The 21,699-nt window shown below is 40.4% G+C and overlaps 3 protein-coding genes across 5 annotated transcripts in view; 1 reads left to right on the forward strand and 2 right to left on the reverse strand.

Moving 5' to 3' along the window:
* Positions 1-8,226, reverse strand: part of LOC125885007 (coiled-coil domain-containing protein 122) — a 52,262-nt gene extending 44,036 nt beyond the window's left edge. For both annotated transcript variants that reach the window (XM_049570365.1, XM_049570366.1), the window contains exons 1-5: positions 8,078-8,226; positions 7,108-7,223; positions 3,968-4,366; positions 3,769-3,885; positions 2,283-2,356 (exon numbers count right to left, since the gene is read on the reverse strand). In XM_049570365.1, coding sequence (XP_049426322.1) covers positions 2,283-2,356; positions 3,769-3,885; positions 3,968-4,366; positions 7,108-7,223; positions 8,078-8,105 — 734 coding nt within the window. In that variant the 5' untranslated portion in view covers positions 8,106-8,226. The remainder of the gene's footprint in view (positions 1-2,282; positions 2,357-3,768; positions 3,886-3,967; positions 4,367-7,107; positions 7,224-8,077) is intronic.
* A 1,691-nt stretch (positions 8,227-9,917) lies between these two features.
* mtrf1 (mitochondrial translational release factor 1) lies at positions 9,918-16,300 on the forward strand. 2 transcript variants are annotated; one of them, XM_049570342.1, is made up of 9 exons: positions 9,918-10,431; positions 11,577-11,674; positions 11,758-11,839; positions 12,482-12,589; positions 13,029-13,201; positions 13,378-13,495; positions 13,594-13,730; positions 15,212-15,318; positions 15,425-15,534. In XM_049570342.1, coding segments are annotated over exons 1-9 (1,209 nt in total). In that variant the 5' UTR covers positions 9,918-10,046; the 3' UTR covers positions 15,426-15,534. The 2 variants fall into 2 exon arrangements, with proteins under 2 accessions (XP_049426299.1, XP_049426298.1); XM_049570341.1 differs by having other exon boundaries at positions 9,920-10,431; positions 15,212-15,310; positions 15,425-16,300.
* A 465-nt stretch (positions 16,301-16,765) lies between these two features.
* wbp4 (WW domain binding protein 4) lies at positions 16,766-20,894 on the reverse strand. Its single transcript, XM_049570346.1, has 10 exons — positions 20,781-20,894; positions 20,534-20,606; positions 20,384-20,446; positions 19,785-19,911; positions 19,494-19,682; positions 19,326-19,390; positions 19,155-19,230; positions 18,844-19,058; positions 18,518-18,753; positions 16,766-18,406 (listed from the first exon to the last, which is right to left on the reverse strand). Coding segments are annotated over exons 1-10 (1,248 nt in total). The 5' UTR covers positions 20,783-20,894; the 3' UTR covers positions 16,766-18,204.
* Positions 20,895-21,699: the final 805 nt, after the last annotated feature.

Here is a 21,699-nt window from a genome sequence, read left to right on the forward strand (position 1 = left end):
ACACAGTTTGGCAGTGTTTAATACGTGCAACGTCAGGAGCAATTTAACTCTTAAGTTAGCTGGTTTTAAATGCTAATATAACTAAGGTTATGCATCTCTCAAATACTAGGAAGGAGCCTTTGAACACTCGTGATGTTATTACTGCTCAGGGCAAGAAGTTGGAGGATATCACTTGTTTCAAATATCTCTGTATTTGGCTTTATGACTCCCTTTCTTTTAAACCTCAGGTTGAAAATCTCCTTAAAAAGCTGAGGCTGAAGTTAGGGCTTTATTTAAGGAACAAGTCCTGTCTCTCCTTTGAGGCCAGGAAAAGACTGGTTGCTGCTACGTTTTTACCTGTTCTGGATTATGGTGATTTGTTGTACATGAATGCATCTGCACATTGTTTGCATATGTTGGATACGGTAATCATAGTGCACTGAGATTTGTTACAAATTGTAAAGCCCTCACTCATTACTGTGCACTTTATTCCAGAGCTGGTTGGCCATCTTTGACCTTTCGTAGGCTCAGTCGATGGTATTTGTTCATTTATAAATCCTTACTGGGTAAACTCCCTCCGTACATTTGTACTTTGATTAAACAGTGATCTGACTGTAGCTGTAGTCTGAGATCTCAAGACTTAGTTTTGTTAAATGTGTCTAAGGCATGGACTGAGCTGGGAAAAAAACTTCTATGTACTCTGTTTCTCTCACTTGGAATAACCTTTAAAAAAAGTTGAAGCTATGTGAATTGGTCTCTCTGCCTGATTTTAAAGCTCTCATAAGTACGAGAATGAATGTATCGGTTTGTTCTTGTGTGTGTGTCGGTGCTCTAATATTTCTACATGTTACTGTATATATTCTCTTTTTTTATTGTGTGGTTGCTGTTTGGCTGTAACATGTGTGCTGCTGGCTTGGCCAGGTCTCCCTGGTAAAGGAGATCATCAGTCTCAACGGGACTGGTTAATGTGGGTTAAATAAATAAAAATAATATCTCCAAGTAGCCTCCTGTTGAATTACAACGTTTGAAAAGGCACAACAGAGAGGTAAGCCATATTAAATGTACTAAAAACAACAAAATGTGTTCCTAGTTATCTGGCTTCAATAAACATAATTTTGCTGTCTCTACTTTTTACTTGACCTCTGGTTTGATCTCCCGAAATGTGGAGTTAACATCTGTGCAAAACACTAACTGAAATGCTGACCTCTTTATTGAGTTTTTTGACATGCCTGTATGCATTTATTTCATGTTAAACAAATGTTTTTTAATAGACATGTCTGACAATAGTTTTGCGACCTTGCCCTGAACATGTAGTATTAGTGCATGAGTACATGATACCCTAATAAATTAAGGCTGATTGGCATCATGCCCTTCAGTCTTCCCCTGTCCAAGTAGATTGATGATCCAACACACTGTCTGGATATTACTTACCATGTTAGCCTTCCCTTTGTAGTAACTGTCAACAGGATCATTTAGCAAATCACTTCACTGATCGTGAATATTCACATATCTTAGGTGCCTCAAATCTCAGTGTGAAAGTCTTGGTTACATAACAGCTTTTTTGTATTTTCCTGTTTTCAGGGTTCTCACACATTTTCATGAACAAAATTTCAAAACTTTTTTCAGGGACTTATTTCTTATTCCACTTGCCGTTTTTTTTTTTTTTTTTTAAACATGTCAGATTTTAACCTCTATTCAAACATAAAAAAAACAATTTCAGCTTTTAGCAGTCAAACTAAACGTTGTCACGCAGACAGCAACGATATGTCGACAGCTACAGAAAATAAAGTTGCCATTATGTTACATTACATTACATGTTTCATGTAAAAAGAAAACAAAATCTCCTTGCTATAATGAATGCTATTTATTATTGCAATATTCAGAGGTCTGTCCAAAGACTGTAAACAGTCATCAGGTCTGTCAGGCTGGAAAAATTTTGCAGTAATGTGACTGAAATTATTTAAGACCCATCTAATCTGAATTTAAGACAATCTAAGACTTTTTAAGAATCTGTAGACACCCTGTGATGACGTTTTAACTGTTACACAGCGCAGCACTTATTTTTAAATTAGTAAAACAACGAAAGCATTCTGCACAACTTTAGACATGTTTTGGGATGTCCTTTTTTTTTGTTTTAAAACAATAGCCAAAATAATGTGTACTCATAACTCTTCCAAAATATTCAAATCATTTCCAGGCCTGGAGAACAATTTTTTAAATTTTACTTTCCTAAAAATGTCCTAACTGTCAGAATCCTGAATATATGTGAAAATCACTGGTGTTGTATTTGAATTCATTTGTACCTGTGGGCAGCCTTGGCTCTGCTCAGCTGGAGCAGGAGGTGCTTGATGATGGCTTCATAGCGCCTGTTCTGGATCTGAGGGAGAGGAAACACAAACAAAATTCAGTTTGAGTTTTAACTGGGGATACTGGAGCTCATATTATGAACGTAGGCTGAAGTTGTAGAATCTTTATTCATGGGTTTATATTTCAAAATCAGATGTGTAACAGTTAGCAAATTATTGGCAAAAGGGAATTTATACATTTGTATGAAATGATTGCTGTACCTTCATCTGTAGTTTCAGTATATATAAATGAGAGCTGCATTACAGTCAGTTGTCAGAAAATGAATCTGCAACAATTCTTTTTTTTTTTTTTTAAGATATTCTTTGGGCATTTTTAAGCCTTTAATCGATAGGACAGACAAGTGTGAAAGGGGGAGAGAGAGAGAGGGAGTGACATGCAGCAAAGGGCCACAGGCTGGATTCGAACCCAGACCGCTGCGGCAACAGCCTTGTATATGGGACGCCTGCTCTACCACCAAGCCACCGACGTCCCATCTGCAACAATTCTTATTTGTTAATGTAGTTTTCTCAGCAACAATGGCTAGAATTCACTAATTGCAGCTTTTCAAATGTGAATATTTCATATTTTTTTGTATTCTTCTGTGATAGTAAACATGCTCTGTTGACAGTTGGTCATTTTCACCATTTGCTGACATTTTATAGACTACACAGGTTAATTAACTAAAAGCCCCAGGAGAGGGATGTTTTCAGTGATGCCACAACCAGGTGATGAGGGTTATCTCTCTCAGCAGACAGCAACAACCAGCGAAGCATTCTATTGCTTTTGTTAAAGTTGGAGAGAAGCCGAACAGTGCTTAAACCCATCAGGGGGGACTTCTGGCAACAGCCCGGGACTGGCCACTGAAGGTCGACCTGGGGAGACAGCTCAAATTCTCAGACACCATTGCTGTGACCACGCTCGTGTGAGAATCATCAAGGCAGGTGGTCCTGCTGGAAGTGACTGTGCCCTGGAGAGGTGTTTGAGAGGAGAAAGGCTAAATCTGAGGAGGTTTCAGGTGAATGCCAAGGCAATGGATAGCAGACCTGATGCTACCCCATCGAGGTTGGCTGCCAAGAATTTGCCGGCTAGTCGCTCTACAGGGCCCTCAAGTTGCTGGGGATCAGAAGACTGCACAGCAAGAGAGCCATAAGGAACATCACTGATGCTGCTGGGAGGGCATCAAGATGGTTGTGGATCAAAAGGAGCGATCCATGGACCGCACTAGCTACCTAGACACAGGCCGGGGTCTGATCAACCCTGGCTGGGTCACCTGGACTGAGGTGTCATGCTGACAGACCCGAAACACCCAATGACACAAGGTTACACACCTAAAGGTGTGTGTAAAATCAATCAAGGAAATTAATCTGTAAATTAATCAGTGATTAAAAAATAATCGTTAGCCGTAACCATAGTCAATAAATTCCCTATTTCTCTTTGCCATACCTCTATGGATTTCTTTAACTGGGCTTGATTCTCAAATGCTATTTGCAGATGCTCTCTCTTCTTGGCTGACTTCTCCCTCATCATAGAAATCTCCCTCTTCAGAGCATCAATCTCACTCTGCAGAATAGAATAGGAAAGGGCGTCAGATAAACAATTAACATGATATGTAAAGTTTATCATCCAGTTCATTTTTCCCCACCTTCACCATCTGCACTGCGTTTCCATCTGGATTCTCCAAATCTTTCTTCAGCTCCTCTTTCTTATTTTTCAGCATCTTGACCAGCGCTCTCTTCTCCTCCAGCTCTTTGTGGGCCTCTGTCTGACTCAGCACGTGTGAGACAGCTGCTCTGTGTCTCTCCATCTTGTCTCGGTAAATGTTGAACCTCTCCAGTGCCATGCGAGCGTTCTTCTCCTCCTCGCTTATACTGATCTGGAGATCTGTGTTGTCCTTACAGATAGATGCACAGCGATCGTGCAGGACTTTTGTCCGCTGCTCCAGGTACGCCATTTCGGCCTCCAGCATCAGGAATTCCCTATGTATAGATCTCAGCTCTTGCTCTGCCATCTCACCTTTCTTCTCAAAGTCTAAAAGAACTGCCTGGAAAAGGAGGCATATTACAAAAACATCCAAATCAGTGTCTACTCTGCAAGAATCTGAACACTTTGAAACACTTTGCTTTTTGCTCCCATTTTTCACAGGTTTAAGTTAAGGATTTTTTTATCCACTCCATATATATATTTCTCTCAAATTTTGTTCTCAAATTTCATAAATCCGTGTTAGTGAGCTCCTCTTCCAAGATGATCCATCCTCCTGACAGGTGTGGCATATTAAGAGGCTGAGTAAACAGAGTCATTACTACACAGGTGTCACACATTTTGAGGGAGCGTGTCATTGGCATGCTGACTGCAGGAATGTCCACCAGTGCTGTTGCCTGTGAACTGAATGTTCATTTCATTATCATAAGCCATCTCTGATGTCTTTTCCATGAATTGGCAGAACATCCAACCGGCCTCATGATTGCACAGGTCGGTCATGATGACGATCTGCTGTCAGGTCAAGACCTAGTGAGGATGATAAGTGTGCAGATGAGCATCTCTGAGACGGTTTCTGACGGTTTGTGCAGATATTCTTCTGGGTGGCTGGTCTCAGACCAGCAGGTGAAGACACTGGATGTGGAGGTCCTGTGTTGGTGTGGCTACATGTGGTCTGCAGTTGTGAGGCCGGAGATGTACTGCCAAATTTATGGAAACGACATCAGAGATGGCTTGTGTGAACATTCAGTTGGGGCAAAAGCTCTGGCGGACATTCCTGCAGTCAGCATGCCAAAGGCACGATCTCTTAAGCAGTGTTTCCCATACATTCATTTATCTGTGGCGGTGCGCCACAAATAAATTATTTCCGCCACATATAGATTTTTCTGCTTTTGGCGCTACCTGTTCGACCTCGCTCATAAACACATTATAATGGGACCCAGTGTCTGTGAATGTAGCTTGTCGTTACAATTCCGGTGCAATAGGTGGCGGTATGCATCGTAAAAATGCACTTAACGCACCTGGTCCACCAGAAGAAGTAGAAGTAGACGTAGTAGCAGAACGGATCCAAAGACCTCTCGGTACAAATATGTGGGCAAACAAGTCCAAAAGTGGTCCGAACAACTCTAACTCATCATGTTATATTAGCTGTTTTATTAGCCTGTGTCTGTATTAACATAGCTGGAAGCTCAACATGTGCAGACACATTAACTCACGCTGTTAGTAGTGTTAACTGCAGCGTGAGTCCCGTAGCAGCTCGCCACCCTGTTAATCAATTACAGCGGCTCCACTGGCAACGGGAGCGGTGCGACAACCCCCGTCTGTCGCGCGACAACTCTCTATTTTACGCGGCTCTTCTATTTTTGTCGCGCTTTGCTCCCCTACGCGACCCTCCAGCAGATAAAAACTACATGAAATAGTGTGCTAAACGAGCACAATGTGTTTTTAAATGAATAAACCATTATCAGAGGTGATATGTGATGATTTTTTTCATGCATTTACCCATGTTTATCCGTGACATTGTGTAAATGTCCGTGGCGGACATTTGAAAGCGAGTAGATGACAAACAGCACAGTAAACTTGTAGATTACTCAAATATATGTAATAACTTAGGTGGAAAATGCTTTAACATTTCATGCAGCCTACATGCAGCCTCTCGGCTCGGCAAACAGTAAACAACCCCGCTGGCTTCTCTACGTGTCGCTTCCGTACGCAGTCAGTGGAGCCCAAATGAATACGCCGTGACGCTACGCTGACGTGACGTAGGTTTGCAGCCGGTGGAGCCCGGCCGTGTGGTTCTGCTCGTTAGTAATTAACTCTGACGTTGGATATTCACTTCTTCACACAGATGAGTATTGAAAAATATTTTTAAATAACCCCCCCCCCAGGACCACACCACCACGAATAGATTCCTGTCCTGTGGGAAACACTGCTTAAGACTTGCAACATCTGTAGCATTGTACTGTGTAATCAAACTTGATATGCCACACATGTCACGGGGATGAAATATCTTGGAAAAGAAGAAGTGCTTACCAACATGGATTTTGACAAATTTGTGACCAAAATTTGAGAGAAATAAGTCTATTCAGTGCATAAAAAAGTCTGAGATATTTAACTTAAACCTGTGGAAAATGGTAGCAAAAATGACAGGGCTGCATTTGAATTTTTGGTTAGTATAGATACATTGAATTTGTTAAAGCAGTAATAAAATAACTGAGCTATTGAGAGATAAGCAGTCTATTATGCATGTCTGATTCACACATTTACAATAAAAAAAACAACCTTCCTGTAACTTCAGTGCACATATTTATGACTAGTTTATTAGTGAAGTGAATTTTCATGCATGTTCCTTAAAATAAACTATTTTTATTAGCAAAAACTAAACATTAGTAGCAAATATAACCAAATGAACCACATGCACTTTTGGCACTGTAAACTCTGCACAGTTTTGTCTCTTTCTTTCTTTTTTCTAACCACTTCTGCATTTTTTATATGTATTCATTCTAAAAATGAGGGCCTGTGAACACAGTGCCATCACAAATAATGGCTATATGTTAAATATAATTTAATCATAATCTTTGTAGAACTGAATTCCCATTTATCATGTACCTCTTAGGGGCACCATCCCCACTGTAGCACCATGACTTATACCTAACTGGTACACCCTCTACTGTTAGACAATGTAAACACTTATTTATAATGTCAGAATGTGTCTAAATTGCAAAACAGAGAGAATAATTTAAATTATAAAAGCAGTGTTAGCTTGAGCCTTTAGTGAACAGAGCTCTATTCGGGATAAAGACATACCTGCAGCTTACTGAGTATCTGCTCTTTCTCCTTCAGGGCCTCAGTCAGGGTACAGCCGTGTTGGCTGACATCCTCCACTGCCTTGGTTAAGGGAAACTCAGAATTCTCCGATGTTCCTGAGGGACAGTTAATAAAAGCGTATTAAAGTTTCTGTTTAACGAGCTGACTGTTAACCTAGTCAACACAAACTAGCTGCCAGGTAGTCAGCCTAGGTTTTGCTGGCAGTTTTTCCAAATGTCATCTTTTAATTTTGGACGCCCTGAACACACTAAATGCTGGTGCTTTAAACATGTAGCTAACCCATAGTTAATGGGGCTATAGCTACAATTAAATTAGCACATGCAAGTTAATGGCGATTTCAAAAACTCAAAACATAGATTGTCTAATATAATATCAGTGGTTGATGAAGCACTCGGATATTCTACTTAAGTAAAAGTAGCAGTAATGGCCCATTTCAGAATAATGTATGTTACATTTTACATTTTTACTCCTGGGTAGTTTAATCTGTAGTAACACATCAAAGTTTATTTGCTCATTTATATTTTGTATTAATACATTGACTATGCAAAGTAACGAGTAACTAAAGTACAGTAATTCCCTCTGAGATGTAGGGGAGTAGAAGTAACGTTATAACATAGCAGAAAATGGAAATACTCAGTACCTCAAAATTATAAGGTAACTTAGCTTAACTACAATACTTGAGTAAATGTATTTAGTGACATTCCACCACTGTATAACATAACACAAGTTACTAATTTAATACAGTCTATGCTTGAAAAAGGCTCTAAAGTGAGCTACAATTATGCTAATGTTAGCTAGTAACTGGCCAACGAAGTTAAAGTTAACGTTAGCATTATAGTTTTCATGGTTAAATAGCCTTTATTGGGCTCAAGTTAATTAAACACTCTTGTAATTCTATTAATTTATTTTGTCAATTAGCATGTTTGACAATAATTAGTTTATATCTTACCGTCTTCATCCACTCCAGCGGTCGCCATTTTGTCATCAATTAGCTACCTGAGGTTATGGTTGGACCTGCTCCCTGCTGCTCCCTGCTGCTCGCTGCTGCTCCCTGCTGCTCGCTCCCTGCTGCTCCCTGCTGCTCGCTCCCTGCTGCTCGCTGCTGCTCCCTGCTGCTCCCTGCTGCTCGCTCCCTGCTGCTCCCTGCTGCTCGCTCCCTGCTGCTCCCTGCTGCTCCCTGCTCGCTCCCTGCTGCTCGCTCCCTGCTCGCTCCCTGCTCGCTCGCTGCTGCTCGCTGCTGCTCGCTCCCTGCTGCTCGCTGCTGCTCGCTCCCTGCTGCTGCTCCCTGCTGCTCGCTGCTGCTGCTCCCTGCTGCTCGCTGCTGCTCGCTCGCTGCTGCTCCCTGCTGCTCCCTGCTGCTGCTCCCTGCTGCTCCCTGCTGCTGCTCCCTGCTGCTCGCTGCTGCTCGCTCCCTGCTGCTCCCTGCTGTCCAGTGTCGAGGTCAGGGACTGTTCATTACTTGTCAGGAGAGAGGAGGTGGGAGGCATGCCAAATATTTTTAAGCACCGGTGAGGGACTTGTGTTTTGTATTTTCACATACAACTTTAACTGGTTGTGTTTTGTAATTATTTTAATTATTCTCTGATCCCTCAATTCTGCTGGTGAGTTTGAAAGCATGTTATCGTTAAAAATCGCCAAAATCACAGTATTTATCACAGCCAGAAAGGGTGAAAACAGAAAATATCATTGTATTTTCAAATTTCAGATGGTCACTGAACACATGTAACACAACAGGGGCTTTATTTGACACGTCTCATTTAAAATGTCTCCAAAAATAAATGTTTTACACTAACCAGATCCTGTAAAAACATAAAAACCTGCGTCCTGCATACATGACAGTAGTGAAAAAACAAGGATTTTTTTTAACTCTGGGATTTCATAGTCAACTTTTAACTTTAGAATAAACAATAACACAAGAAATCTAATGACGTCCGCTGTAACAAGTTACTGATCTCCCAGAGCTGTGTACAGTTTATTTGGGAAAGTGATCATTATATGCACGTGTTGCCAATGCCAGCTTCGTGCGTGCTGTAATGTGTGTATGTGCATGTGATGTGAAAGCTTAAGAAAGTTTGTTGTTTTCGTGTGTTTGGACCAATGACAGCTGGCTGTCATGCACCCATATTCTGCTGAAGAGCACACAAACTTGCATAATAATGCAATTTTTAAGGAGGATTTGCATTTTGCTGAATAAATCAACTGTTTGTCTTTATTTACTTTATTTTGTTTTTGCTTATTGACCCTTTGTTTGCTTGCTTGTTTACTTTTTTTGATGATATGACTTGTATTTGCTTATTATGTTTACTGAGGTGAGAATTTTTTAATCCTTCTGGAACTTGTTTTTTTTTTTCCCTTTTGTTGTTGTATTTCTTTTGTTTTGTTTTGTGCAAAAAAAAAACAAAAAAACAAAACAAAACAAAAAAAACAACAACTTAAAATTACTCTCACCCCTGTGCTGTTTGCTTGTGGCATTGTCTAAACCTTCATATGATATTAATATCATTAATATAAAAAATGTTATTTATGTATATATACAAAAACATGTATATATAACATTATGACTTCATTCTCGTAGATTTATGACTTTATTGTTGTAATTTCATGAAAAAATACAGTCCCTTACTGTTAACTGGCAAAAATAGTTAAAGCCTGTGACATACAATTAACATCAACGTTAATTTCAACTTTATTTACCGATCGATAGAAAGATTTTTGTTTTTTATAATACAACAACAGTTATGGGTCTAACGGTCAATAGAATGGAACTACAATTCCCAGAGTCCTCTACTTCTCGTCGACTCAAACTACATCCGGTCTCACTTCCGGCTAGCACAGTGGCAATGACAGCAGTTGTAAGCACTTGAGCAACACGCGTGTTAACAGTTTTACTGCACTCATTGCTCCCTAAATGTAGCCCAATGCTCGCCAGCCGCTGGTTGCGACTGTGCTCTCTGTGTAGCCGCGTGCTTTACAGCAGCAGAGGAAGAGGAGCAGCATGGGGGACACGAACAGGACATGCTAACATCACACAGGTGCAACACTGCTGGGGTACGGCAGCACCCAGACGCCTCTGTCACAGGGGTTTTGGGGACCTGTACCAGACTGAGTCAGTTCAGAGGTATGTTGAGCAGTTAATGGAGGAGTACAGAGACCTCAGCAAGAAGTTACAGCATGCTTACCTCAGCGAGTCAGACAGGAAAGTGCTGATGAAGAAACAGACAGAGCTGCTGCCCCTGGCAAATGTGTTTGAGAGGGCTGAACAAGCCATGAAAGACCTGGAGGAAGTCCGTTCACTCCTGCATAGTGAGTTTATTTATTTCTGTCACTAACAATTATCTAAAGTGGTATGTTTTCATGACATGTAATAATCACTTTTCAGTGCCACAAAGAGTAGAAATGTGTTTCTCAGGTTCCCTAGGAGAAGTCAGAGTCTGAAATTATAAATTAAAAGTCTTATTAGAGAATGTCTTTTACATGAATGAAGGTATTGCATTATTCTAACTGTATCACTAAGCACTCTGGGTGTTACCTGAGGCTCCATGATACGATATTATCATAATGCTCAAGTTACGATACAATCTTATTGTGATTTTAAATGTGTTGATATGCTGACTTTTGTGATTTACACACCAGCCACTTTATTAGGTACACCTGTTCAACTGCTTACAGACTGGTTTACAGAGGATGTGACAAAGCTCACATCATCTCAAACTGGTTTCTTGAACATGACGATGAGCTCACTGTACTCCAGTGGCCTCCACAGTCACCAGATCTCAGTCCAACAGAGCACCTTTGGGATGTGCTGGAACGGGAGATTCACATCATGGATGTGCAGCAACTGTGTGACGCTATCATGACAATATGGACTAAAATCTCTGAGGAACGTTTCCAGCACCTTGGTGAATCTGTGCCACCAAGAATTAAGGCAGTTCTAAAGGCCAAAAGCGGTCCAACTGTGTACTGGCAAGGTGTACCTAATAAAGTGGTTGAGTGAGTGTATTACGAAGGAAAACAATGTCAGTGTCGTATTATCTAATAAGTCTTTACTCTGTTTATCTCACTTAAGTCATTTTATTTGTGGAATGAAAAAGGAATTGATTTTTATCATTCAACGGGCTACCTGAGGTTGAATTTGTATTTGTAATTTTAATAGTTATCTAATCAATACTTGGTCTTCTCTGTGACAGTAAATGCATTATCTTTGTGTTGTGAACAAAACAAGACATTTTAGGACGTCATCTCAGGCTTCGGGAAACACTGATCAACATTTTTCACCATTTTCTGACATGTTATAAACCAAACAACTAATCCATTAATGAAGAAAACAATCAACAGATTAATGGACAATGATGTTATCATTAGTTGCTGCTCTGTTGCTCTGAAATTGCAGTTAACATTAAGACACCAAACAATGTAAATATCCTGATCTGCTTCCCTCCTGACTGCAGGTTCAGCCGGTACCAAAGATGAAGATGAACAATTGACCCAGCTGTTAAAAGAAGAGGAAGCTCAGATCTCCTCTGAGATTTTGGCCTTAAGAAAAGATGTAAGACACAAAGCCATGATCAAATATGTGTAAACATGTGTTACAGATTATTCTGTGTTCATGTAAATCTTCTCTCTCCTCAGCTGATCAAAGCCCTTGTGCCTGCCGACCCTCTGGACTCCAGTAACATTCTGCTGGAGGTTGTTTCAGGACGAACAACAGGAGGTATGAAAGGATTCAAAAAAGTTCTCTTCACCATGTGGGTAATATAAGACAGCTTTGCAGCCTTTACAGCAGGCATGTCCAAAGTCCACCCTGGGGGCCAGCTGATACTAGATGATAAACCTCACTGTATTAAAAAAGCCATGACAGGGCTCCATCGTTTGGTAGAGGTCCCATGTATTGTATGTGGGAAGGTCTGGTTTCAGCCATCTGATGGTTATACACTTAAGGCTGCTGTTAGTCATATATGTAAGAGGTGTTTCTTATCCCTCACATTCAGACTTTGGGGTATAACTTTGCCAAAATATGTGGGTGTGATTAAGAGTACATGCCCCACAATTTCTCCAACATGAGCTCTGAGAAATCAAATTGTTATTAGCTATGTAGCTATTGTCTTGTCTCAATGTCCCATTTGTATTTCTTCTATAAAGAGGTATAAAGAGTTTACCCCACTCACTGTGTATTGTCAGAAAAGGTATGTGTTTTTTAAGTAGCCCGTGTAATGTGAGAAGCAGCCACACTAACCCCCAGGTTTTTTCACTTCATCTCAAAAAACACAACCCTGCTTTACAGCCTCATTTAACCAGTACATGTCAGATAGCAGCACACAGTATGATGTCTTACTATGCTGTTGTGTTGTTTCAGGTGACATCTGTCAGCAGTTCACCAGAGAAATGTTTGACATGTACCAGGGTTTTGCGTATTACAAGAATTGGGACTTTGAGGTTTTGAACTACACACCTGCTGAGTATGGTAAGTTACTGTTTTGTCTGTGTTGTGTAATTTGTCCTGGAAAAATTAGTTTACCAAAATGTGAGACAGGTCACATAATATACTGGTGTCCTACTAGACAAAAGCTACACTGACAGAAATTGCAAAGGAAGAAAGACATAAATGTATACTTATAATAATGATTAGCATATTTAGTAACAAGAAAAAAGGTTAAATGCAAAATAAAAAGAAAGGAAACAACAGTGAAATAAAATAAGAACTGTGATATTTATTGTGACAAACCTGCACATACAGTGGCAGAAACTGAATATATTAATTGCTGCATTGCATTGCAATACTTGAAAACCTGAAACAGAGCCATATTAGTTTCACCTGTGCCTGAAAAGCCAGGATGTCAAAGATGGACATGACAGAAGAGGTTTGGGAACAACTGCATGAATGGACTGCTTCTTCCTCTCAGGTGGTCTGCATCATGCAGCAGTGAGAATAGCCGGGGAGAATGTGTACAGACATCTGAAGCATGATGGAGGAACACACCGGGTGCAAAGGATCCCTGAGGTGGGCCTCTCCTCCAGGATGCAGCGTATCCACACGGGAACTATGACTGTCATCATCCTGCCTCAGCCAGTGGAGGTACACGTTCACTCTACAGCAGTCAATGCTACCTTTTTTAACTACTTACATTCAATCATGGAAATGGGGTAAAATATTATGGAAATGTTTTCATTGGTAAAAAATGTGTGGGAGCCGTGTTATTAGCGTGATTAAAATGTAAGTCACTGTGTCTGTCCTGTGTTTTGTGTTGACAGTTTGAAGTCAGCATCGATCCAAAGGACCTCCGCATCGACACATTCAGGTCTCGAGGTCCTGGGGGCCAAAGTGTCAACACAACAGACAGCGCAGTGCGCATTGTTCATCTTCCCACAGGTAAAACATGCCATAACGGTTCTGAAGCTGCTGCAGAGTCAAGACAGTTCTGCTTTTATCTTTGTCTGTCCTAATGTCTTATCTCACCCTCCCAACAGGTATAACAGCCGAGTGTCAGCAGACTCGCTCTCAGCTGCAGAACAGAGACACCGCCATGCGTGTGCTGAGGGCCCGGCTCTACCAGAGCATGATGGGTAGAGAGACTGAGCAGAGGCACACAGCAAGGAAGCAGCAGGTGAGTGAGCAGCATGACCTCTGTTTTATATTTCATTACATTTTGGAAATTGAATTTAGCTGAACTATTAACAGTTCATTTTTTTCTGTGTACCACTGACAACTCTCACTGGTTTTTAGGTTTCTAGCTCCATGAATGCTGAAAGGTACAAACAGATTTTGGAGCAACATATGCTGCCATCCAGACAGCATCTGTTTCAGGGACATTCCTGCTTATTCTAGCAAGACTGTAAGAGCGTTTCCATTAACCCCAGAAATGCGCAAAACCTAAATATCGCAATAAAAATCTGGTAATGGAAACACCTACATTTCAGAAAAAAAAACTCTCAAATATTGAGAAAAAGTTTTTACACTCTCATGAGGTGGTTTTTCAGACGTGTAATGGAAACTCTTTTTTCACAAATATACATCACCGGACATGACATTGGTGAATTCCTCGTTCACGATCCTCTCCCAGAAATCCTCTGTCCGTGGTCGCTGCCACACATAAGGACTTTGCCTTTGCAATACCACTCACTCTCTTCGTCTTCGGTTGTAGACTACTGCAACAGCAGCAGCAGCAACCGAGATGATTGTTCCAGCTCGCAAGAGATTTGTCCATGTTACTTCTGCTAACAAAGTGGAGTCTTTGCGGGACGAGATTTTACGAGAATTACAGCTCATATGCAAAACACCTTTTAATGGAAACACCTGCGAGTCGCAGTTGTACTTTGTCGAAACTTCAGAAATATTGCATTTATTTTGCGCAAAACTCTAATGGAAACACGACTAATGAGACACATTCTGCTCGTCTGTGGCTTCATAGAAAAAGAGTTCAGGTACTAGACTGACCTTCCTGCAGTGAAGACCATTGAACATAACCCCTAGAATAATCAACAGACAGGCAATAAGCACCCTTCCTGCTGGAGGAACAGATGACACTTGTTGCTTTAGCAGATACCAGTACAACAGAGATGTGTTGAATAAAATCATGGAGCTAATATCCTGCTTTTGTAGTTGGAAGAAGTCATCTCAACATAACGTTTATGTGGTAATACTCCCAAACACTGGCAGAGGCATTTTTCTTATTTACTAGTCCTGTTACATTATTACCACCACTCGAGGTTGCCGCCTCTCTCAGCTCAGCTGTGTGTAGAGACTGACCTCTAGTGTTGCGTGCTGTGCGCTGCGTTGCCTAAATACAGCATCGCTGTATCAGTTTAATAAAAAAGAGGAGCGTCTGTATTTTTGATACTGAAAATCATATCTTCAGGATTTCGAGAGCATAAAATCGAAAGAATTAAAAAGGGCAAGCCGCTATTTTTATTTTTGTGTGTATGGTTCATAAATGAATAATGTATTAACGGATTGTTTTATAATTTTCTGATTTTGGCCTTCCTATTTATTATGAAAAGAACAAATGATACACAGATTATATCAACAAACGTTTGTCCTTTTAACCACATCATTCCTTCCTGTTCACTCCCGTGTCCCTAACCACAGGTGGGCACACGTTCTCAGTCAGAGAGGATTCGTACCTACAACTTCAGCCAGGATCGCGTCACAGACCACAGGACTGGATATACTACTAGAGACATAAAGGTCAAATAGTACGCCAGCGTGTCTCTTTTTCAGTGTGTCGTCTCTGTTATTGCCTTTTATTTTCTTGAGTGATGAGTGAAAATCAATGTCTCATGTGTTGTGCTCCATGTGTAGGAGTTCATGAGAGGAGGGGAGGCTCTCCAGGATCTGATCTCGGACGTACTTGAACACGCAGAGAGGGAGGCTCTCCTGGAGCTGGTGGAGAGCAGCTGTAGTCTGAAACCACCGGAGTCTGGACAGTCTGCAGACTGACACCCACCACAGCTTCCTGCCAAGTGATTCAGTGGATGCATTTCTCCAACACTCATTGCAGCTCTGTGACTGCAAACCAGGGCTCAGATATATATTATTTCAGTATGAATGTATGCTTGTGCAGCAGTCAGATTGAAAACTCACTCATATTTAAGAGGTTTTTATTTTTGTAATAAAATATTAAATTATGTATTTTGTGTCATGGCAATTCCCTAAATGCAACAGCCTTATAAATGAGTAGTAAATAGTATAAATAAGCAACACTTGAAACTGTTTCAGGATAAACTCATTGCATTTTTTAAAAAATTGAGCTATTACACACTATTGTAAAGTAAAAGCTGCACAAATTTACTGAAAAATGTTGATATAATATACATATAATTGCATATTGCTGAAGCCAAAGATATTTAAATGTCAATTTTTCTCAATATACTTATGGCATATGTGCAACAAGTGAGATTTGGTTGTCCAAATTCTAATCTAACGTTTTTCTTAATGAGCATGAGGCTGGAACTTCTACTACACCCTGGGAAAAAACTGACTTCTTACATTGAATGTAAACACACATCAGTCGTGTTTATTATCCGCAAATATCCTGAATGGTTCTTTGCCAATCAGGGTGCGGTGAAACCACCTATCAGCTTTATACACACACTCCCAGCAAAACCACGTCACACCCTGCGTGTGTTTGCCAGCTGACCTGCAGCCTCCAGTTTTTTTCTGTACCTGTTTGACATCTTATTATAATTCACTGTTTACCTCAAGTCAGTTGAATTTTCACACAAGCTCACATTTTCAGTCATAAGTCACTGAGATCACATTGTTCCATCTTTAATCAAGCCTATCCGTACTGCTTTATGAAAGTGTCACGGTCAAATATTGCAATGATGTTTCCACAAGGACGCCTTACCGGCTTTTCATTACTTACAATGGTTAAAAAAATACAACTATGGAAGATAAACACATTTTTTGAATTGCTCTGTAGGTAAATCTGCTCTTAACAGGCAACAGGATGCAATGACAGTAATGTTTACATCAGATCTTGAAGACTATCAAAGTGTCGCACACCTTAAATGGTTGGTTTAGTATTGTTCAACCTGGATACCATTTCCCATGTTTTTGAGTCCAAGTGACTGATGTTGACAACAAGTTTTGAAATTGGTCCAGTACTAAGCGAACAGCGAAACAGGCTGCAATGTAACTACTCAGGGGATGTGTGCTGTCGATTTACGTCACTAAAAGTGTTTGCTTTTGCCACTGACAGGCTCAGATTGTTATTGTAAGTGTCTGACATTATGGAAAGGATCCCTACAGAGATAGACCTTTTGTTAAAGAGTGAGGTTGTTTTGTTTAACCAGAAACAGCCCTGAAATCGCTACCTCCACACCCAGCAGACTATTTGAATAAACACTAATTTTATTATTGGAAAACTTACTTCATTCAAAGCTGACAGAAAGAAAATCAAACTCACAAAACAATCTGGGTTCGTCTTTTAACTGTTCCAATAATCAGAAACTCTAATTAGCTTGAAATAAACCCCTAATTCACCCAGGAAGATATAAAAACATGCTGGCTAGAGACACGCTAAAATTAGTTTATTAAATCCTTCAAATCCTGGAACGACATCACTTTTCTTGTGCTGCTTTCAGACGCCTTTCGCAAGATTTTTTTAACCACTGGAGCAAATTTTTCAAAAACATGGAAAAAGGGCAATGAACAACTTGGTAGTAAATGTCCTACAAATTGCAAAAAAGAAAAAAAAATATTTCTAAAAACTAGAGAAAAAAGGAAAAAGCTAGAATTATTATTATAACTATTCAAAATTATGTTACAGTATTGTAATACTTTTTAAGCACTGTTTTTCGGTAATTTCCTCTCTTTTTATTTTACTGATTTTCTTGTTTTTAATTTTCTTTTGACTAATTTCTTGCTAGTTTTCTTGGGTAATTTCTCCTTTCATTGCTCACTGTTTTCTTTCCATGTTCTTAAAAGAAATAAAGCCAATTTGGTCTGGTTTCAAATGGTTCAATGGAGTCTGGTGGGTGTTGTAATAGATTTTAAGTGCTATTTCTGGTTTTAAACACTTTTGCAGAGAGGTCTAAAAAATTTCTATCTCTGTAGGGATCCTCTCCATAAAATTGACACTCATAATAACAATCTGAGCCTGTCAGTGGCAAAAACAAACACTTTTAGTGGACGTACATTGTAATTTACAAAAGCCTCAAGAGGTTCCATTGTAGCCTGTTAAGCTGCTGCCAGCTGCAGCACTCTCATTAATACTGGACCAATTTCCAAAATTGTCTCCATTTGTCACTTAGACACAAAACATAGGAAAATAGGATCCAGGTAGAAAAATAAAAAAGTTACCCTTTAATTATGACAGATCATAGAACAAACAGAAGAACATGGATTGTGACATTTTTAAATAAACAGTATTTTTTTTTTTACCTTGTCTTCAAGTTTCTCAGGCCAATTTGCCCTAAAAAATTTCACTGTAAAAAAGATATTTGTGCATGTTATGTAAAGAGAATAACACACTCCTAATACATTTAATATGCTTCAAAAATCAAAATGGCGCATCGAAATGTCAAAAAAGTTCATAGAAAGAGTTCTCTGCTGCGTGTAGTTTTGATGTGACTGGGTCAGTCGTCGTTGTCTCTCTGTCGCAGGCTTCTGGATTTGCCGTTCTGTGTCTTGTTTTTCCTGAACGAAGCAGGCCCGCCTTCCTCTCCAAGGGATGTGATGATGCGTTCCTTGAACTTTGGTTTTGGCTCTGGCGGCAGGTCGGTTGGTGCGCTGGCGGTGCTTCCCTCCACTTGGGGTAGCTGTAAGTCAACCTTGGCACTGGAGAGGAAATAAAAAGGAAGCTTTATCAGGACGTGTTGGCTGCATATCAATCTATGGGTCACTTCATGGTCTATCAGTATCCTCATCAACCATTTAAACAACACTTACTATGGATCCTCCTCTTCCTGGATTGCTTCCCACACCCCATATGGATTTGCAGTTTTGGGCCTTTTGGCTTGTGTTGTCACTGGTGCTGCCTCTTCCTCTTTCTTCTCTTCAGGTTCAACTGTTGTACTTTGGACATCTTCCTCTTTTTTCACCTCGTCAGCCTCCTCTTCGAGAGCATCATCACTCACTTTGTCTTCCTCCTCCTTTTCTGACGACTCAGCTTCTGCTTTCCTTTTCTGAAAACATAATGAGGATTAGGATGTGAGGTCTGCAATTTGACAAGCCAAAATGTACTTATTCTTATTCACTGCCAGGACTCCTCTCACCCTGAAGCTGATCTTTGGGACTTTGGGCTGCTGGCTGGCTTGTTCGGGGACTTCAGCCTCCTGAGGTGCCGGGGCTTCACTGGAGCCCTCCTCTCCTCCTGACAGTGGCTCCGCCTGAGGGGTTGAGGGCTCCTCCTGACTCTCCTCCTCTCTGTTGGACCCAGATCCAGACGCTTCATTCGAAGGAAAGTCTGCTGGCTTCTCCCAGGTGGTCTCTTTGAGGTGAGACAGATAATCCATTAAGAATAAGACAGTGAATCCGGGAATAACAGTGATATGAAAACTAATTTTAGATGCATAAAAAATTTCACCTCCAGTCTCAGAGTTGTAGTAATATGTATAACCATCAGGACTGACGGCTTCCATCCAAGGACAGCCTGAAGAGCTCTGAAGACAACATATAAATGCATGTCATCAGCAACCCACAGAATTTGAAACAAAATCTGTACTTAAAAATGCACAGAAACTAAAAAAATGTTAACCTCCATCTGTCCAGGCTGTGCTGAGCATTGTCCTTGGAAACCCTCTGGTTTTTCCCATGTAGATTCTGTAGTTAAAACACAAAGACAACATAACACCAAACCACATTGAGAAGAGTCGGTCTGACCATAAAGTCTAAAAACATGTTTGTGTTTTTAGGTTCTCCCCACCTCCAGTTACTGTGTTGTAGTAGTATATGTGTCCATCATCTGTTTGTCCTTCAACCCAAACCTGTGCTTCTGTTTGGTCTCTGGGCTTCTTGCTTGCTTTCTCTTTCTTTTGCTGTTTTTTGGCCTGTGGTTGTGGCTGTGGTTGTGGCTGTGGTTGTGGCTTTGCTGTTGTGGTTTGGACTGGTAACCCTTAAACAAAAACACAGAACTTTAATATATCAAAGAGCAAAAGCTCCTCTTGTGTAGCCCACATGCTGCATATTAGTTCAGTAAAATATACAAAAAAATTACCTGCTTCTTCCCTTTCCATCCTTTTCAGATCTTCCTGATATGCCTTCAGCGCTGCCTCCTCCATTGCTGCAAACTCTTTAGATGTGCGTTCCTCCTGCTTCGCCTTGTCGATGCTCTTCTTTTTAATCTGCAGAAAGAAAGATAAAATGAGGTGAGCGGCAGCAACCAGCAGCCAATAAGAAGAGAGCTTCAGAGTCAGAATGTTATATGTGGACCTTATCTCTTCTGCCAGTCCTGAGAGCGGTGCCAAGATGGGCAAGTTTTTCTTGGCTGTGTGTGTGTCCTTGAGCGCCCTCGCTGATACTTATAGATTATGTGTAATCTGTGTTTTATTGCCGTGCAAATATATGTGCATCTGTGTGTTAGTGAATCAGCAGGAAGACCAAGAATAACATAGGCAGGGTTCGTACAGAGTATGAAATTTGCCTCACATGACTTAACATTGAATTTTTGACTTAAGTCATTTTAATTTGACACTAAAAGGTAAAGCATTCCCTTTGTGAAGATCCTACATGTACTACAGTAGAAGCAGGAAGCATTTGCTCCTTTATTCTGTTCGATCTTAAACACAAAATGAAATGTATCATAAAATGTAATACCTCAGAGATTTTTGCAGCCACATTTTCTTTGTGATTCTTCCCTCTTTCATGGAACTCAATGCTCTGCAGAGGAAAACAAACATGAGAAAATCATTAGCATATGTGAAAGCTGTCCTCAGCAAGATTAACTGCATCTTTCGGCCTACTCACAGGCTTATTGTCCGCAATCCAGCATTTGCAGTACTGACAGAATTTCCTTGGTTGTGACTTCCAGTAGTCCGCCCTGAAAATGCACAAAACCATCATCAGCTAGCAAAACATAACCTGTAGCCTGGGCAGCTAACGCGGCTAACTGGCTGACATCCTGCCCGGTGTTTAAAAGAATTTAACTCTAAATGATAATAATAACAATCACTCAACATACAAAACAAACCGCTGAGTGTATCTCATTACTTACATTACGTCTTAGTGGGTAAAACACGACGAAAGAACTCAAAACGAACCAAATACGAAGACAACAGCTTCCCACATTTCAAGAATGACAACAGCGTCCCTTTGTGATGACGTCATCGCCAGACGACGTCGAGATGAGCCCTCAAGCTGATATAAGATGTTAAAACCACAGTAAATTATATATTAAAATATTATGAAATATAATATATATGTTAGAAAATTATAAAATGGATTCATACATAAAAATAAACGTTTAAATTTGGCTAAGTTCCTCCGGACGTCAAGCAAAAGCTCCCCCGGCTTGTTTTGATCATATTTATCGCCCCCTAGTGGAAGAATACAGGCATGACTGGTGGCAAATACAGGCATACATACAGTTTGACATTCAGGTGTAAACAAGAGCTTAACTGTGAATGTTCAGAGATGCGTTTCCTTATATGTACACATGTACTCACATGTATACTGCCAGGTATTAATACATACTTTCAACATATTGTACCGCAGTAACCAGAACTATAACTATAATATTATTACTTCCATTAATGTTGTTGTAAGATACTGTCATTACCTGCATATCTCTCTCTCGCTCTCTCTCTCTCTCTCCCTCTCTCTCTCTCTCTCTCTCCCTGTGTCATATGGATTACTGTTAATTTATCATGTTGATCTGTTCTGTACGACATCTATTGCACGTCTGTCCGTCCTGGAAGAGGGATCCCTCCTCAGTTGCTCTTCCTGAGGTTTCTACCGTTGTTTTTCCCCGTTAAAGGGGTTTTTTGGGGGAGTTTTTCCTGATCAGCTGTGAGGGTCTTAAGGACAGAGGGATGTCGTATGCTGTAAAGCCCTGTGAGGCAAATTGTGATTTGTGATATTGGGCTTTATAAATAAAATTGATTGATTGATTGATTGATTGATTGATTATATTT

Source organism: Epinephelus fuscoguttatus, linkage group LG24, assembly GCF_011397635.1.
Source record: "Epinephelus fuscoguttatus linkage group LG24, E.fuscoguttatus.final_Chr_v1".
Lineage (NCBI taxonomy): Eukaryota > Metazoa > Chordata > Actinopteri > Perciformes > Serranidae > Epinephelus > Epinephelus fuscoguttatus.

What these genes read in the sequence shown, in the direction of transcription:
- mtrf1 (XM_049570341.1), top strand. Translation starts at nt 10,047, where the DNA reads ATGCTCGCCAGCCGCTGGTTGCGACTGTGCTCTCTGTGTAGCCGCGTG. An exon ending in TTTTGGCCTTAAGAAAAGAT is followed by an intron (nt 11,675 to 11,757) that starts GTAAGACACAAA and finishes CTCTCTCCTCAG; the next exon opens with CTGATCAAAGCCCTTGTGCC. An exon ending in TTCAGGACGAACAACAGGAG is followed by an intron (nt 11,840 to 12,481) that starts GTATGAAAGGAT and finishes GTGTTGTTTCAG; the next exon opens with GTGACATCTGTCAGCAGTTC.
- wbp4 (XM_049570346.1), bottom strand. An exon ending in TCCCAAAGATCAGCTTCAGG is followed by an intron (nt 18,754 to 18,843) that starts GTGAGAGGAGTC and finishes TTATGTTTTCAG; the next exon opens with AAAAGGAAAGCAGAAGCTGA. An exon ending in CAGGAAGAGGAGGATCCATA is followed by an intron (nt 18,407 to 18,517) that starts GTAAGTGTTGTT and finishes TTTCCTCTCCAG; the next exon opens with TGCCAAGGTTGACTTACAGC.